This window comes from Micropterus dolomieu, linkage group LG05 (genome assembly GCF_021292245.1).
Source record: "Micropterus dolomieu isolate WLL.071019.BEF.003 ecotype Adirondacks linkage group LG05, ASM2129224v1, whole genome shotgun sequence".
Lineage (NCBI taxonomy): Eukaryota > Metazoa > Chordata > Actinopteri > Centrarchiformes > Centrarchidae > Micropterus > Micropterus dolomieu.
The window spans coordinates 3,427,415-3,447,481 of record NC_060154.1 but is presented as its reverse complement, the minus strand read 5'-3'; the positions used below and the strand labels follow the sequence as shown (position 1 = coordinate 3,447,481).

The 20,067-nt window shown below is 39.0% G+C and overlaps 1 protein-coding gene across 1 annotated transcript; it reads left to right on the top strand.

Annotated features, from left to right (window-relative positions):
* Nucleotides 1–1,940: 1,940 nt before the first annotated feature.
* On the top strand, nucleotides 1,941–19,602 carry rgs8 (regulator of G protein signaling 8). Its single transcript, XM_046049889.1, has 5 exons — nucleotides 1,941–1,982; nucleotides 7,508–7,618; nucleotides 9,154–9,215; nucleotides 16,978–17,144; nucleotides 19,408–19,602. The coding sequence occupies exons 2-5, from the start codon at nucleotides 7,518–7,520 to the stop codon at nucleotides 19,600–19,602; spliced, it is 525 nt and encodes a 174-aa protein (XP_045905845.1). The 5' UTR covers nucleotides 1,941–1,982; nucleotides 7,508–7,517.
* The last annotated feature ends 465 nt before the right edge of the window (nucleotides 19,603–20,067 follow it).

Genomic DNA, 20,067 nt, shown 5'->3' with positions numbered 1-20,067 from the left:
CTGTGTGAAGATAAAAATTTGCCTGTAAAATAGTAGACTGGCGACAGGGTATATCATGTCTTTCACCTGATGCTGGGACACTCTCTAGCACCCCGTGAATAAGCATAAAGAAAATTTAAGTATAGGTGCATGGATGGACAAAATCAAAAACATCTCACATCCCACATACTTCACTCTTTTTGCCTGGTCCAAGCTACACTAATTTAATGAGCACATTTTATTGTCTACACTTGTCAAAATGGAAAATAAACTGATGTACATGTCTCATAATATTTCATTAGTGAATTTACAATTCTTGAAACAGTTATTAAAAGCTTTACAAGCTTTTACATATTTGTCAGTGCACTTCTGATACAAAAAAGTGGCAATAGCAGAACACCTGTAGGCAAGACAGGAACATTAATCCAAATGAACAGTTTATTTCGTGGAAAGAGGATAAAATTACAGTGTTTCTCAGGTTGCTAAACAAGCTGCAGAGATAGATAATGTACCATGAACCTGGAAAAGCTTCCCGAGAGCATTTATTTTCTTTTGGAGATTAAATTATAAGCTGCTGAAGCTTGTGGACTGGACACAGATTAAGTTGATACAAAATAAATAGCTAGAGGAGGACCTGCACGGCAGGGGAGTGGCATTAATCTAACAGGACAGTTAGAGTGTACCTTTCTGAGTAGAAAGTAGATGAAAATAGTACCAGCGTGTGCTGAAAAGCCCCTAAGCAGCTTTATCCCAGACTGACCTATCAGACTGTTGAAATGAGCAATGTAGTCAGGTATCATGACAAGAGGCCTCAGAGAAGTGAGGAACTGCAAAGTTATGGTACATGGTGTATAGTAAGCAACATGATTCACTAGTCAAAGGTTTTAAGTTTATATCTCATACTGATTTGTTTTTATAATATTTCATTTCGGACATTATTTAACTGGAGGAGGACATAATGTTAGAAACACCTTGAAGCTATGCATTCTTGTCCATAACATGAGCTCATTCATTTTGTTTTGGTTTTTAAATGGATGCAGATAGGCTCTTAATCAACTGTTTGTATATCAAGACTTCTTCCTGCTCTGCCACTGGAATTTTACAGATTGTGCCACGTGGGTGAGGTTCTTCAAAAATGTCAGAACAGCTGTAAGTGCCACTATTAGTCACAGCGGTGGCTATACATAGCGCCTGTTTATTCATCACAAGTACCTGTATGGCATTGTCTGTGGTGATATCTCAAGCATTATTATAAATTGTGAAAAAGATATTTAATGATTCAGTTTATAGAACTGTTATTGAAACAGACTTTACAAACTGCTTCACAATAGAGGATAAAATGAAAACATCACATACTGACATAAAATGATGCCTCTAAAATTTAAAAATCGTAAAACATTTACCATACAGTAATTAGAACTGCACTTTGTTTTTTTTAATCCTCTATTATATTTTTATACATCTGACCCCAAGTATTTTGCATCTCTACACTGTATATTCCCTGAAGCATTTTCTGAGCTGGCCTTGACACAACATTACTCTGTTTACTGTAAACATCAGTGTCCTCTGGCACAGGGAAAATACATGTAGGAATATAAAATCACTTTAAAACCAATCCACTCCCTTTTAAAAGATCTGTTGATGATCAGAAAAGGCTCATCATTTTCACTTTTACCAACACTCACCATCGCTTTTTGCCTTTGTACTGAATTGTCTTGCAAGACAACAACAACACATGGGCACAAGGAGACAAGTCTGTGAGAAGCAATGGTGTTTGGAGCGGTAGGCGTTTCCGGATCAGAGTGGCGGTTAGCGGCTCCTCTGGGCAGAGTGTGTTGTGGATTGTCCTGTCCTGAATCCTACCTGAGCCAGCCGAGCACAGCAGACATCTGCCAGGACAGAAATAAACCCCAAATCAGCCTCCTTCTGTTGTTCCTAATGGTGACAACACATCAGATGGTCTGACACACACTTCTGTAGGCAGTCTGGCTTCCGCTCTCGGGGTAGGGTACACACAAATACACACATGCAAACACACAAGTGCAAGACCACAGTTGTGCTCTTGTGACTCATGTCCCAAATCTGACAACTTGGCTGTAGAGAGGAAAAGGACATGTCTGGATTTGCCAAAGCTAAATTGCTGTTCAGTCACCCTGGATAAGTTGTCATGTGATTCTCAGATCATCGTAATTAGCCTGAAAACAGCTAAAAAATGTGTCTTGGAATGAACAGAGTGAAAGTTTGTGAATTTAATTACACATTGTCCCTGTTTGCATCTAAATTTGAGAAATGTCCAGTACTTTAGGCTTTAAACATCCCTGTTTGTTGCTTGACAATTTTCTTCAGCTGGCATTTTTTTGAGCAAATGCTTGTCTTTTGTTTCTTTTACTATATCTCTTATACATGTAGCACAAAATAAATCCAACCTATAACATGAAAGTGTTTCTTTTATTTACTGTTGCACTGACCTACTCAAGATTACTGGAAGAAATACAATTTGTGCATTTTCCCCTGAGGAACTTGATTCCTTCGTAGTGTTCTGACCCAGTATTCTCTAAAAAAGAATCAGCACAGTGTCATACAAGCAAAGCACTGGACACAGCTCAGTGGTTCAAGACAAGCAAATTACCCTCTTTTAGTGTGTGAGAGAAGGTGGAGAGGGCAGAGAGGCTGACAGTGAGTGAACTAATTTACAAGTTCATGAATTAAAATTAATGAATGGGTAGTAGTAGTAATGTAGGGACAGGTCCAGTGATTATGGAGTAGATTATTAGATAGATAGACATATTAGACAGAACATTTGTGAACTGTTTTACAATGAATGTTTAACATTAAAAAAGCTTATTTTCTGTCTTGCCAAGAGTTAGGTGAGAACATAATACCACTCATGTCTGTACTGTGATTATGAAGCTGAAGCCAGGAGACAGTTAGCTTAGTATAAACTAATAAGCTTAAACCTTGTTTTTTTGTACGGATTCAACAAATGACATGTTGATTATCAAGCCATAGATTTGCTGGCAGGTGATTTTTTTTTTTACCTTTGGACAAAACAATGCCAAAGGTGTACAATCTTTATGCTAGGTTATAGCTAACTATCTCCTGGCTCCAGCAACATATTAAACAGATATGAGAGTTGCATCAATCTTATGATATCAGCCTTGGAAAAAAAGTGAAGCATATTTAGCCTGAACTATTTCTTTCTATATGAACACCATGTAGTGCTATATAAAAAAAAAATATGACGGTGGGAGATTGTCCTAGATTTAGGACCAAAACGTGATCTGCTATAATTGGACGTGACTCTAAATGTCCAAAAATGTAACTTGACAAGCTGCTATTTTTACTTGCACTCAACAGGAACGAGAGCAGAGATGCGACCTGTGATGTATTTCTTTTAACTTGAAATGACGTCACGTACACATATGGTCTCCGTCTTTTTGCTTCTAACGTCAGAACAGATATGCGCACCTGAGCACCCATGCATGCATTTATAGTAGTATATATCTATTCCTTTTCTATTCCACCTATCGGCACCAAGATAATTTGGGTTCTACCACAATGTGCATAACTTACTTAAAGTGGTTGAATTTGTATGTGGAAAAATACTGAAACTACTAAATTAAACTTAAGACCACAACTTTTAAGCGAAGATATTGCAGAGCATAGTATATATATATATAAAAAATTTGAATTTGCTCTGTGCAGATCATTCTGATCTATTCATTATTATGCAAACCCACAGTTCATAATCACTTTGCAGCAAGGCAGCTAATACAACACATACAACTGCAGGGTTTCTTCTGTCAGCGTCCAGAAATTAGGACATGGAGGGGGATCTGAAAACCTGCATTGCACCAAGTTAGGTAACATCAAAGAAGATTTTTATACACACAGACACTTCCATGATCTAGATTTTTACTTCCTAATCCACCAACCCAAATTAGCATCTCAGATACTGGAGGTCTAACGGATGTTGCCTGTACTTATAGATTCATGAGGCATACTTGTGTGTATCTCAGACATTAGAGTGCTGTTGCTTTTTTTAGCCTCTTTCCTCCAGGAGCCGGCCTTGCTGCATGGCTGAATAGAACACGCACTGCTTGATTCTGACTACATAGATTTGTCAGGGAATTTTATAAATAGCTCAGAGGCAGCACGTGTCTGCACCATACTGCAGACGAACAATGCAGCTCACAACAGCCAGAGAGATACAATATTGTCAAAACAGTGGAGAAGAAGCAAGGAGAGAAGGAGGAGAGGGAGGTCTATTATTATATTATTGACAGTTTGGCACACACCAAACAGGCCTATCAATATATCCATGTCTCCCCTCATCTTCACTTGATGACCTTGTCTGCTGAAAAAGCCACGTGACACACAAATTCAACCACAATACAGTGCTGACGGGTGATTTCCTCTCCCAGTATTAAGTTACGCATATACAATCTGTGTGAAATAACCTCTAGTTTTTGCTCATCGCTATCTTTTATTATCTAAATATGCAATCCATGAATGGGGATGCCTACACAATGGCACCATTTGAAGGAAGATCCTTCAAAAAGCATAACTCAGTGGTGGAATTTGACTAAGATGAAGATGTCAACAAGGCAAGACATGCCACATTTATTTGTACTGCACCTTTCAGCAACAAGGCAGATGGAGTTACACAGTTGCCATGGAATAATAAAGGTTAAGTATTTTAAGCTTAAAATGAGAAAGCTCCAGAACAGCCACTAAATGTCACTGAGAACAATCGTGTTCCCCAGAGGAGGTATCCACTTAATTTTAACGATCCCCTGACCTTTTCTCTAACAGTAAGCATACACCATTTTTTTATGACATTTTACGTGCACTTCATCCTTAACTTTACATTTTAGCCACCTAGGGCTTTAAGAACAGCAATGTGCTCACAACACTCTTTCATAACCTTCCACAAGTCTATGGAGAAATCTGACGTAAAACTTGATACTCACTCACTTTCCTATCTATCCTAAATACTAAACACCAAAAACATCTCTGCCCGTTATTTTGGCATACCCCTCTGAAAATAACTAATCATTAACAAATGAACTGCACCTTGAGATTATGACTCACATAGATGACACACAAACTACTGTTCCAGTCCAGTGCATCTATTTTATGCACAACATGGGTGGTTCTGGGAAAAGCATCATATCTCCAGTGCATCCAAAACAATAGAATGAATAAAACTGGTCAATTTTAAACTTCTAACTTTAGATCTCTTTAGGATCGTCTGTGATTGTCTGATGCTGTATGTGCTGTTGTTATGTCTGGCTATGTTCTTTTTATGTTATATGCTTTTGATTGTTCGGCTATTGTATGTATTTGTCATTTTGTTTTGGCTATCTATGTTTGTTTTTCTTTTCCTCTGCTGTACTCGGGTCTCTCTTGCAAAAGAGAGCTTGATCTCAATGAGATTACCTGATTAAATAAAGATTATATACTGTATAAAGCCCATGCAGCATCTTGTAAATTTAGCAATGTAGGTTTCTGTCATTAAGGTATAAAACACATCAATCCTCTTTTTGAGGTACCTTGGTTGAGGTTTTATTAACAAATGAACTCAATGATCTATTAAAAGGAGCACTTTTTGAATACATATTTGGGAAAAATCTCACGCCTCTCTGGTAAACTTGTACCTGCAGCCAGCAGCGGTATGCTTAGCTTAGCACAAAGTCTGGTAATGGGGGGTAACAGTTAGCCTGGCACTGTCATTCAACAAACAACATATAACGTGTGAACTTTAGTGGCGCTGTTACCTTGTGACAGAGCCAGGGTAGCCATGTCCACCTATTTCCAGTTTTGTGCTAAGCTAAGCTAAGCTAAGCTAACCAGCTGCTGGCTATAGCCTTATATTTAACACAATGTTCTCATCTAAATCTTTGCCAGAGAAGAAAAAGTGCATTTCCCAAAATGTCAAACTATGAATGTAATCTTGGGAATGGAAGGGGACAACATTTTTTTTTTTTTATTATTTACTAATAAAGCACTTACATTTCACTAAGAAATCACAAGACAATAAGACAATTTCTGGTTTATTGTAAAAGGATAAGATATCTATGCTTAATGACATCAAAAAGGGAAATCAGAAGCAGAGTTCATTCATTCATTTTACACCTGAGTTTCTTCTGTCATGGCATGGAGTAAAGTGTGAACAATTTCACCTGAATGTACCTGTCTATCAATCCAATGTTTTCAAATCTTTTTCCTGAGAAATAGTCCAAACTTTTACAGAAATGGCCTTTAATGTGGCATATTTACGACCATGTCCCATCTGGATTGACGCATATGTCCCAGAGGCGGAACACTGACAAATAGTTCATGACAGCAGTAGTGTCCAAATAAGATGGGGCAGCTTATGATGATGGGGCAGCTTATGATGAGAGATGGGGATATGGGTCATATTAGTATGTTCAAATCTCCTTTTGATTAAAAAAAATAAAAAAATAAATTGTAATCACAATTTAAGGCCAGTATAAAAATGGCACATTTAGTTGGCAATTTTCCATAGCCAACAAATAAATAAACCTAGCATATATTTATTGAAATATTATATTTATATTTACACATTCTAGATGTTGCCAGCCGTGTCCTAGCACGATGATCAGTTTGAGCATCTACTACATGTACAATATAGAAAAAAAACAGATTTACAGAGAGTGCTGCCTCCGTATCTCAGCCTCTGTAAAACTCAGTTGTAGATATGAATTGTTACATAGGTTTTCTACAACAGGAAACCTTATCAGGACGTTAATTTGGGTATCAGGGATGTTTGAAACTGAATGAGGCAGAGCCATAATGAATCTACTTTTTGTATATGGAGTTGCACCTGTTGTCTACATCCAGTCCAGTCCTCTACAGTCAGTTAGCCTTATCTCTGCATCTTGCCTCTTACAGTCTGTTTATTCAGCAGGTCTCCCAACAACATTTAAGAATTTAGTCATAGTCTAAACATCTAAGGGGGCAGCCCAACTACATGAAGTTAAAACATTACCATTAGCCACCTTAGCAACTGCTAAAATATGACAGCAGTTTTCTAGAGAGTCCCGAGCATACAGTTAAAATGCATTTTTAAGCTTTGTTGGTTATGTAATTGCATTAACTGAAAACACTAACGAATACAAGCACTTTAATCTTCAATTATCCAGGAAAATTAAATGAACATAGTTGTGATTTTCCTGTTATGCGTTGGGATCACATTTATGCAGCTCTACACAAAACAACAGCATGTTGCTGATGTTCCCAGCTCTGTTTGAGTTGCACTTTCCAAGTCTAAAAACCAAGACCCAGCTCCAGATATATAAACCACCTTCTGCCTCAGTGGAATGGAAAAATGAATTATTTTGTTTCTGTGTTTAAAGTAAACATATCCATGCACCCACACGTAAGTAACCATCTGGATACACTGCAGAAATGTAAGGTATCTTTTCTTTGTCACAAGGTTTTAGCTGAATGCTGAGATATGCCATCAGAAGAAAACATCAAGTATTGTGTGTTTTTTCAGCAGGATCAGCACCATGAAGACCAGACTTGGCTGCCTGTCCAATAAATCTGACTCCTACAGTGACTTCTCAGAGTTCCTGCCTCCTGCTCACGAAACCACTGCCAGGTGTCTGAAGTGAGTAAAAAAATCCTGTCTTTTTCTGTGAGACTTCAAATTTGTAACCAATTAAAACACAAAAGTTTCTGTTGTGTTAAAGGGATAGTTATTTTTTTATTAAGTGGGGCTGTATGAGGTACTTTTCTGTAGTCAGTGTATTACCTGCAGTAGATGTTGGTTTTCTCAGCCGTAGAGCTTATATATTCCTATGCATAAGCGCAACTGGGTCATCTGTTTGGGTCTGTTCCAGCTGTTGCAGGATCGGACTGAAATCAAACTTAATAAAGTACTACATACTAAGAGTGCGCACAAAACTCCCCAAAAAATCAAAGGCACACTCCTGTCGGTTTATTCCCGCTGGTAACAGCCGGTTGCCAGAGTGGGTATCCATTCGTGTTGTCTTCTGCAGTTCCCGCTGGTAACAGCCGGTTGCCAGAGTGGGTATCCATTCGTGTTGTCTTCTGCATCCATCATGCAGCATTACGCACAAGTGTCACACAGTATTTATGTTTACAGTAATCATACTTATTACTTCACATCTTGCAAAAATGATCGCGTCAGTGATATCCAGCACCCTGGGATATCATAGAAAAATGTGTTCACCTGTCAAACTTCCATCTTCAAATGTTGGATTTCTTATGATTGGCCTGGATTATGATTATAACTGAAAATGAGGATGTGGAGTGTAGCGATTGTGCGAGACTGTGTCACTGTGCTGGGTGTTTGAGATCAGAAGGCAAGGGCTGAAAATATTCCAAATATAGCGTAAACACTTGAATTGATATTGATTTCTTTTTCATGTTATGGAATTTATTTAAAACTTTTGACAGAAAAGACATTTCAGTTTTTTTGTGTTTTTATTGCAAATGTATGCCAATGTACTGCCACAAACAACGTGATATATTAAACACAACCATTTGTGCAAAATAGCTCAGTCATTAGGCTTATTAATGGCTTCATATGCAAATATTAGAAGTCATACTATGCATAAAATGTGGGTGGTACATTAAAGTCTCATGATGTTTAAAATACTCCTAAGAAAACGTTTTTCCCTCCATTTCAGTGGAACCAGTCCTATTTAGGGTAACCCAGCAAGGTGCTTGAACGCATAATCATGTCATAAAAACTTTAGGGGAAACTTGTGGTTTGAGATTAACATTGTACACTGTTATTGAAAAATGTGTAACACAATTAGCCCAAGGTTCCATATACCATCTACCGAGGTGGAGTAGTACAGTAACTCATTTATCTCTTTAATAGTCTCTAAGATGGATGTTATCTCAACATGTTTCCTCCACTTCATAAAACAGCTATTGTTTTTCCTTCTGTCTCTTCTCCTTCCACCAGTCATCATTCGGTAAATGTGACCAGGTATTACAATTACTTTGCAGCCTTGACCGGAAGAACAACTGTGAGCTGAGGATTAATCATATATTAAACTTGGATGCCCTTCAATAATACATACAGTACCTTCTTGTGTTATAAATGCATGAAAACACAGTGGTTGGCCGGCATCTTACTCAGGCAGTTTCCTTTGGCTCTCTCTCCATCAGATTATCAACGGATGAGGTTGTTCGATGGTCAGAATCGTTTGATCATCTTCTCTCTCACAAATGTAAGTGGACATTTTCTATTTTTCAGAGGGAACAGTCGCTACTGCAGAAGTCACGTACAGCCAGATTCAAGAGCATTAAAACCACCTTAATGTAGTCGTAAAATTTCCTCTTCCTTCTTTAATAGTTTCTATTTTTCACTCTAGTCCAGTTCTCCTCCACCAAGACCATCTTATGTAAGGGCCTCATTTATGTGTTTTGAAGACTCCTTACAGCATAATGAGTCACATACTTGCCTGTGACCTTCCTACCATAGACTCACTTGCACAAATGCATTTGCACAAACAGGTCATGTGTTTATTTTCAAACTGCTAAAAGCTATATGGACGTCACAATACTTACATCAAACTCACTAAACAGACAGATCATAGAAAACACAAGTAGATTCAGAGCAGAGACTGTGAGACTGAAACAGGTTTTTCAATCGTCCCGACAGTGATTCTGACGTTTAAACTTTACAAGCTTCAGTAAAAGGTATGGGAAAACACCGCTCTAGTGACAAACTTTGCACAGATACAAGTCAGTTAAGTCAAGGTCTGACATTTTATGGGACATTAACATAGGAAAAATACATTTGAGTGGCACGCAATGATAAATGGATTATGAAAATAGTTGCTTTACTTGTCTTTCAATAGATTAATCAAAAGGACTTTATTAGTTTGCCCACTGATCTAGTCACTGCCAGTCTTTTCCATTAAAATAATCTTAAGCAAATCTCATTTTTACATGTGGATGTGAATCAATCAGTCTTCACAGCAAAATCTTTGCCTCCCGGGTGTGTCTACCATTTTTCTTTGCCTTTTTATACCAATTGATGGTCCCTTTGTCAATGAGTGCAATGGCAGGTAGCAGAGGTGTGGACCCAAATGCAAACAATACACAAGGTAGTTCAAAGGGTTTATTAAGAACAACCAAAACAGGCTTACGTGACACAATACGCACAATATCACACAATAACCTTCCTGTTACCATTGTAATTTGTCCTTAAAAATGATGATGTGTGTGTGTGAAATAAATATGAAATAAATAGTCCAAACAAAAGGTAAAATCCAAAAACACAAGGTAATCCAAAGATGTAGGGAAAGCCAACACACTGGGCAAAACACTAAATATAGACAAGGACGTCACAAAGACTGAACAGAACAAGCCAACATTTAAACATCGGGTAACGAGCAGGACGGGACCAAGACCAGGTGGGGTCTTACTTGCTGGCAGTTTTGCTCTAGAATACTTAGTGACCCCTGACTACAAAGGTTGTTGTGTGGTATGTGGCACCCATGAACTGGTGTAATCAGTTTGACTTATCATCATCTACTGACTGCAAACATTAAATAAACAAGCAAGGATATTGTAAGCATTGTAAGACTTTAGTTCACTGAAGCGCGTGCCTGCGGGGTACTGGGTTTCAAATGTATGGGTAGTAGTCATATATTTGAACACCTGGATTTTCATATTTTTGTAGTTATCTAGCAAGGTAAAACTCGCGAAATTCCATGCTTATTATCAAAATGTATCTCCACAATAACTAATTTGAATTTCACTGATCCTGCATAAGTCCAGTATTAGCTAACAATTAGATAAATTATTACATTTTATAATGTTAATGAAATGCCAAGCCAGCATTGGAAATGATAGGAAAAGGCTATCAAGGTAACAACATAGTTCACTTTAACTTTAATGTTAGCACTGCAAGCTAACAATAGTTAGCTAAATTGTACCTTAAGGCAAAAGTTAGAAACTAGCTAACTTTAGCATTCATCCATAGACACTTGACACAATCTAATTAAAAAACTCTGAAGGTAGGAAAGTTAAGTGTATTAAACAAGCTTGATAACTAACTACTTACATTAACCTACAGTATCTCCATTAGCTTATTGTGTGATGAAGGACATTAATGAGCCACTGGGAGTGATGCAGGCAGGCAAGATGTTCAACTAACATCAAGAGATGGTATGGTATTAGGGGTATCTCAAATCATATTTCAAAATTCTTGAGGAATGAATATAGGAAATATATTGTAGTATTTAAAATAACGGGTAAGAAAGAGTCCTCTGAAGTGCTGTTTGACTCTTTTTGAGGTGTAAAAAAGTCTTAATTTGAACCATGATTAACTCCATCATATCAAACACTGTGCTAACAAAGGGCTTAGAGACAGTCAGCCTTGACTGAGCTGTAAACATCCTGCACTTGTATTAACATTATCTGTTTTGTTCAGATCGAGGTTATGACATAACACCTTGGTTTGACACACAGCCATTAGAAAGCTAATGTCATCCCCAGAAAACAAAGTTACAGAGCCAAGAATAGGGCCTTCCCCAGGCAGAGAGTGCGCGATACACCTGCGTATCCTGTTTCAATTGAGAACCTAAGCATGTCCATGAAACACACACACACACACACACACACACGTTACATAAGTAATGTCAGAGTAATAGGAACACAGTACTGAATGTTCCCTTGATAGGATATTACATATACCTAGGCTTAATTTCATTTAAAAGGACAGCTAGTGTGTTACACAGCATTTTAGTGTCATTCCTCAGTGTGTATAACTGATTGTATGTGTGCTGGAGGCCTGACCTGTGTCAGCTGTTACATGTCTTGTTAATGCAAGAACACACTGTGAGGTTGACAAGCAGCACTGCTGTGCTTTTAAACATATTGTATCGGGGATACAGTTTGTATTTTAGCTGATGTTTTATCAAGAGTGGCATGCAAAAAAAGTCCGTTTCATTTAATTTCAAGCATAGCAGCCACGTGTTAAGCTTAGCAGCAGTGTATTTTTTAATACATAATCCGCGTTGTCTTTCCTGATTCTCTAGTGATTGTTTTAGCCCCAGCTGCTGTGCATCATCTTCATTACTCCCAGCTGCTCCTAATTGCTCTGATGTATTTAAGCTTCAGTCTCTGGACACTCTCCTGTCAGTTCATTACAGTAAGTTCCCTTAGTGCACTGATTTAGGACATTCTCAGCTAGCTTTCCTGCTGAATTCATATTGTTCTGCTCCAGCTGCAACTCAGCCCTAATCTGGACTTCTTCAGTGCGCCTGCCTCTTTGTATGCCTTCTCCTGTCTTGCTCAGTCAATCTTACTTTCAGCCAACACTTCTAAACTGTCTAACCCCTTCACATGCCTTCCAAGCTACAGACCCTTAGACCCTGTCCTTTCCAAATGAACTATAATAGAACTACTTAACCATGTTTTGGTAAATCCTGTCAAATAATGCTTAATGTTTGTTTGAAAGCATTTATAAACCAAATAGAATACACAGTGGAGTTCTTCAAAACCCTAGCGCTATGGGGAAGAGGTTATTTTTATGTTTTTGAGTGGGTCTCCTTTTTGTTTTTGATTTGTGGCATGAGCATATGGGCAGCGCAATTCAACTCCTGTGGTTGGTTTCACACTATTTTGGAAGGAAATGCACTAAACACACTTGTAAAGCTTTAAAGTGACTGTAACATGAGAGTTTACACCAAAGTATCAAATGACAATAAGAAGAAAATGTGATAGTGTGAAATAGGAAACTCGTAGTGACGAACCTACAAAGAATTATCATCTGAATCTGCAGTTCCCTTTGTAGTGTACTGTAGCTCATTGTTTGTGTACAGCACAATTGCTAGGCAAGTAAGTATTCTGACTGATTATTTCTATGCACAATTTCCAACTCCAAACCATATAAACTTGAATGCTCCTTGGAGTTAATAATTTTCAAGTGATATTTATGATGGAGGTTGTGGCGAAAGTGGATCACACCTGATTACAAGGTGTGCATGATTTATTAGGCAGCATTATTACCTCAGGTAAAATGTGCCAAAAAAGAGATTTAACTGACACTGAAGGAGGAGACGAGGAGGAATACAGGAGCGTCATCTCGGAGTTTGTGGTCTGGAGCAGGTGCAATGGTCTCATCCTCAATACTTCCAAAACCAAGAAGATGATAATGGACTTTGGGAGGCGTAAGTTAAATCATCTGTCTGTGGTAATTGAGGGGGAGGGCATTGAGGTGGTCCAGACGCGCAAATATTTGGGAGTCCACCTGGACCATAAACTGGACTGGTCAATACATGTAAATGCATCTTATAGGAAAAGTCAGAGCAGACGTTTTTTCTTAGGAAGCTAAAATCCTTCCAAGTATGTAATGAGATGCTGTACATTTTTTTATTTTTTTTTTTAACAGTCGGTGGTGGCCAGTGCTATGTTCTTTGCTGTAGTGTGCTGGGGCAGCTGTATGACAGCCAGGGAGGGGAACCGACTTGACAAACTGGTTAGGAAGTGTGGGTCAGTGTTGGGGAGGAGGGTGGACTCTGTGGGAGATTTGGTGGAGGAAAGGATGAGGAGCATGATGAAATCCATCTTTAGCAAGAGGAGCCACCCACTGCACGACACTGTGGTTGCTCAGCGAAGCAGCCGCAGTGACCGATTCCTCTCTATGAGCTGCAGGACTGAGAGGTTCAGGAGGTCATTTGTGCCGTAAGGACTGCATAATGGATCTGTTTGAAGTGCACGATTTATGTACTATTAATGATAGGAGCTTGTAGGACTTGTTGGTAGACAACACACATTATAGGCTGATGGACATTTGAATTTCCCTGTGGGGATGAATATCTATCTATCTATCTATTCCAGAACTGCAACCTACCTGGAGTTTCCAGAAGTACAAGGTGCCAAGTGCGCAAAGATATGGCCAATGTCAGGAAGGCTGAAACAAGACCAACAGTGAATAAGATTCACAAGTTGAAGCATCAAACCTGAGCAAAGAAATACCGTATGACAGACTTTTCAAAGGTTTTATGGATAAATGATGTGACAGTGAATCTTGACGGACAATGGGCTGCTCTCATTAATACATAGTTGGACTTTTTCAGGTTCCTCACCTGACTTGATTTACAGTCAGGGAATACAATGCACCACTTTGAACAGCATTTGGGAGGCTGTTCGCTGTTGCTGCTTCAGCGAAAGTTGATCGTGAATAGATCAAGAAACTGACTCCATGGATGAAAGGATGGCAGTTATTGAAAAGAAGACTGACTATATAGGTCATTGAGTGTGTGCGCATTCATTCATCAATAAGATGAATCCTGAGGAATACAATTTGGCTAATAATTGTGCGTGCAGTGTAGATATCAGTCAGGAAGGATGACAAGATCAAATGTCTGTGGCCACTGCCTGTCTTGCGGTTACTGCTCCAGTGCACCTGTTTTCATTTTGATTTGCACCAAAACCGGTGACACAATCGCTTATGCTTCCTAACTGGACAGATTGCTATGCCTTAAGTTTGATTGACATAATGTTATACTGCATGATTAATGGTACTTTGAGACCAACGTGAGGTGAGTGTAAGGCGCGGCGCAATTACATACAAAGTAAATGCAAAGATGCAGAAAGAGAAGCGATTTCGCAGAGAGAAGCTTTTGAACAAGTTTACACTCGCAGTCAAACTGGATTAGAGTTTATTGCTTTTATTAACTTTTGTTATTAAATTGTAATTTTTGGGAATAAAGGTTTTTATCTTCAGGAGCGAGCCACTGTGTGTTTCCCACTTCCACTGTTCCACGAAAGCATCTGTGGGCACCCAGAGCTTTGTAATACTAATTCATATTTGGACAAAACTGGACATTGCTTGGAGAAAAGTAAGCGAGGAAGCTGAACTACCCGGTAAGCTCAGAAAATGTGATTCTGAATTTAAGCGATCGTCGTACTTTACTATGAACAAGTTAGCATAGCATAGACCTGATCAGTCCGAACTGCATTCAGAAAACAAGCATTTTAAAAGTTGTTTTCTTGCTGATTGCCTTGACAAAGCATGAATTCACATGTTTAAAAAATCCGCTTCATTTTGTAGTTATTTCGGCATCAAATCACAGCAAAATGTTTATTTTGGGTTCATACCGCTGTAGTAATCGCGGGTTGTGTTTATTCGCATTATCACATTGTATGTGAACCCTCAGTGATTGGTCTATCAATCAAACTCATGCAAGAAAAGTGACACTAAGATTAAATTTGGGTTTGGTCTGAATTCACAGTAAGTGTTCCAATTTTTCAAGCAATGTATAAACATAACTAGTATATTATGTTCCCATATTTTAAAGAATTATCTGTTAAGGGACTATAAACTTTCTTTTCATTCTAAAACCTTGTGCTGTGTTATGATAAACTACCTTGTATGTATAAATTACAACTTATCTGAGTGAATTTTTTTCACAAATCAGTATTTGTTATAGAATTGAATTAACTTTGACTGTATTTAAGTATATGTAACAAGAATGAATCAGAAAGGCAGCAATTTGCTTCACTGTCATTTATTTGTTCTATATGTTTGCATATAGTAATTGTGAAAAATTGTTGAAACAAAAAGTTGAAACAAAACAAATTCCTGAAATTCCAGAGCGGCAATAATCAACAACATGTATATTATAATCACTCATACTGTACAGTACTTTAGGGTTATATTTAATGACAATGTGGAAAGTCATTTGCGATTAGACTCTTGTCGTGATGATGAGGTAATTTCAAAAGAGGGTGGAGCTGCAGATGCATAGAAAACCCTCTATGGAGCCTAGACACTGGTAGTGAGTTGAAGAAAGGAAGAAGGTGCTGGAAAAGTGGATGAGAAGAGGGGAAGGCTTGAACTGAACTGTGCCTGGGTCTGTTGCGCTCTGTCAGCAGATGACCGAACACATTTAAGGTGTGACTTCATGATTGGCTGAGCTGATCGTGGTGAAACCAGATTGGAAAACTAAGCGAGGACGCCCATAATCAGCTGTTAGGTAGAAGGTGAATGAGAGGGAGAGAGTTGTGAATGAGTGACGTGTAAGAACAGTCTTCCTGGCTGAACTCCATATTTTGTCTTCTCTGGCGATGCATCTTGGAAAGCTTGTAGGATCTTCTGGAATGTCTAATCCAACTGTGTCACTCTTCTTTCCCCACCAACCTGTCTTCTTTGATCTATGTTTTCAAACTTCATTTGCCAGTGTGTTTTAACAGTTTTGGACACAGCATCTTAGCATTTGAAAAATGTGCTGCAAAGAGAGAGAGATCGAGAGATCGAGAGATCGAGAGAGAGAGAGTTCGAGAGAAATCCATTCATATGCTTTTCCAGAAATCTCAAGGAGAGAAAAGGGAACACTGTTAAAGTCGTAACATTCCCTAATGCCACAGTTATTTGGGGACATCTGCAAACAGCAGCTAGGTGTGTGTGTAGCCCAGTGCCCATGTAAACATGCATGTTGTGTATGTGTCATTAGAATGTGTGTTTCTGAGTGAGTAATGATGTTGCATATGCACATGTGGACAATCCCCTCTGCTCTGCATTATTATTAGGTAAACAGCAGAAATGAGGAGAGTGGAAATACCATGTCAATGTGACACAGGCCCATAGAAAAACATGCCCTCCTCTGTGTTATCATCAATGGGGAACACATTAATTGATCACTTATCTTGACTGATGAAGACATAAAAAAATACCTCTTTGTGGGAGTATTTTGTTCTGATTTGTTTTGTGTTCTAATCATGAGAGCCGTTTCCCGCTTCTGGGAACAAGAGTGTGTACGCACTGGAAAAATGTCAACATAGGATGAAAGGTATTATCACATGATCAAACTACTCTGCTGAAGGGGGAAAAAAACATCCACAGAAGAGGGAGTTCTCAGCTGCTGTACAGAAATAGGTTCTACGCTGCAATATCAATCATGCTTTTGAAGTGTTTTTGTTGTTTTTATTTTTTTTACCTCCTCCCTAACCGTCTGATTCATTTGTTCTTTCCAGATGGCCTTGCTGCCTTCCGGACATTTCTCAAGACGGAATTCAGTGACGAGAATATTGAGTTTTGGATGGCCTGCGAGGAGTACAAAAAAATCAAGAGCTCAACCAAGCTCGTTTCGAAAGCAAACAAGATCTTTAAGGAGTTCATTGATATTCAGGCACCAAGAGAGGTGTGTGTCTGTTTGTTTTGTGCTTCCCTTTACTTAATGAGCCTTGGGAAAAGCCTTTTTTTTTTAAATGAATATAATTGTGATATCTTAGTATATTTATAAACTGACCATGATGAAAATAAAGGTCAGACCAAGGTTTAAAATATTTCATATGAACACTACTGTTTTCTTTTCACAAATACAAAGTTGTTTCTTGTTCCTTTTCGTGTGAGAGACTCTGTATCAACCTTTCACTGCTTCCACACTTTCTCTCCAAACAAGTGACAGGGTTTACCAAACTTTTACAGTGGGGAGAACAAGTATTTGATACACTGCTGATTTTGCAGGTTTTCCTACTTACAAAGCATGTAGAGGTCTGTAATTTTTCTTCAACTGTGAGAGACGGAATCTAAAACAAATCCAGAAAATCACATTGTATGATTTTTAAATAATTTGCATGACATAAGTAGTTGATACATCAGAAAAGCAGAACTTAATATTTCGTACAGAAACCTTTGTTTGCAGTAACAGACCATACGTTTCCTGTAGTTCTTGACCAGGTTTGCACACACTGCAGCAGGGATTTTGGCCCACTCCTCCATACAGACCTTCTCCAGATCCTTCAGGTTTCGGTTCTGTCGCTGGGCAATACGGACTTTCAGCTCCCTCCAGAGATTTTCTATTGGGTTCAGGTCTGGAGACTGGCTAGGCCACTCCAGGACCTTGAGATGCTTCTTAGGGAGCCACTCCTTAGTTGCCCTGGCTGTGTGTTTCGGGTCGTTGTCATGCTGGAAGACCCAGTCACGACCCATCTTCAATGCTCTTACTGAGGGAAGGAGGTTGTTGGCCAAGATCTCGCGATACATGGCCCCATCCATCCTCCCCTCAATACGGTGCAGTCGTCCTGTCCTCTTTGCACAAAAGCATCCCCAAAGAATGATGTTTCCACCTCCATGCTTCACGGTTGGGATGGTGTTCTTGGGGGTTGCACTCATCCTTCTTCTTCCTCCAAACATGGCGAGTGGAGTTTAGACCATAAAGCTCTATTTTTTACTCATCAGACCACATGATCTTCCTCCTCTGGATCATCCAGATGGTCATTGGCAAACTTCAGACGGGCCTTGACATGCGCTGACTTGAGCAGGGGGGCCTTGCGTGCGCTGAAGGATTTTAATCCATGACGACGTAGTGTGTTACTAATTGTTTTCTTTGAGACTGTGGTCCCAGCTCTCTTCAGGTCATTGACCAGGTCCTGCCGTGTAGTTCTGGGCTGATCCCTCACCTTCCTCATGATCATTGATGCCCTCAGACTGAGGGAGATTGACCGTCATCTTGAACTTCTTCCATTTTCTAATAATTGCGCCAACAGTTGTTGCCTTCTCAGCAAGCTGCTTGCCTTTTGTCCTGTAGCCCATCCCAGACTTGTGCAGGTCTACAATTTTATCCCTGATGTCCTTACACAGCTCTCTGGTCTTGGCCATTGTGGAGAGGTTGGAGTCTGTTTGACTGAGTGTGTGGACAGGTGTCTTTTATACTGGTAACGAGTTCAAACAGGTTCAGTTAATACAGGTAATGAGTGGAGAACAGGAGGGCTTCTTAAAGAAGAACTAACAGGTCGGTAGGTGATCAAATACTTATGTCATGCAATACAATGCAAATTAATTATCATGATATTCTGGATTTTTGTTTTAGATTCCGTCTCTCACAGTTGAAGTGTACCTATGATAAAAATTACAGATCTCTACATGCTTTGTAAATAGGAAAACCTGCAAAATCAGCAGTGTATCAAATACTTGTTCTCCCCACTGTATGTGACAAACTTATTAAGTTTGGATATTTTTGCTCTATTAAAATCTAATAGAGCAGTTCAACAGCTGAATAGACAATATAACCTTCTGTCTTACTCATAGTACGTACATACATACGATTCAGTCATGTGTTTGTGTTGGATAGTTGGCACTATCTATACTGTTACTACTGTAACTAAACTGCTGCAGTGCAGAAGTTGCCAAACAGTTTCAGGTGTACTACTACTACTACTACTACTACTACCTGAGCTTGAGGAGGGCTGACTCTGATTTGTATGTAGCCTGGGAAAACCAAGACAGATTGCAATCCTATTTGTGATCTGGCCAACAGTTATCACAGTAGAGTCACACCTATAACTCTAAATTAAAGTATTGTAAAGGTCATCTGGATTTTATCTGGATACAAGACACTACAAATTTATATGGGGTCAATGTTGCTATTTTTAAAAAATGATTTGCTCTCCTTATCCTGGCAGGTAAACATTGACTACCGCACCAGAGAAAAGACCAAGCAGAGTCTGGAGGATCCGTCCCCAACCAGCCTCAATGATGTCCAAGCTAAAGTCTACAGCCTCATGGAGAAAGACTCCTACCCACGATTCCTCAGGTCAAAGATGTATCAGGATATAGTCAACAGGACGCATGCACAAGGCCAACGGAGGTCTGTTTGACTGAATCTGATAGACCACAGAGAACATGGAACTGGACTTAAATATAAATCATAACCCTTTTGACATCATCTCTGAATACTGTGAATCTGCAAGGATGGGGCAACAAGCGCGACTGTTTCCTTTGTCTACACCAGCTCCATGCATGCAATCCCTTTAGCAAAGACGTGTCTTAGTAGACTGTACAGAAATGAGGGGATTGGATAAGGTAATTGTTTAACCTCTACTTAGTGCTGGGCAATATGTCTAAAAATATTATCTTAAAAAAAATTACAATATCATGCTATAATGATATTTATCACAATAGACGCTATTCGCACTAAGCTAACTAGAGCAAAAATTAAAGACAGCAAGAAACGACATGAAATGCCAAAGCCAATTATTGATCTTCCATCCATGCATCTTCATCTGCTTATCTGGGGTCAGGTTGCGGGGGCAGCAGCTCCAGCAGGGGACCCCAAACTTCTT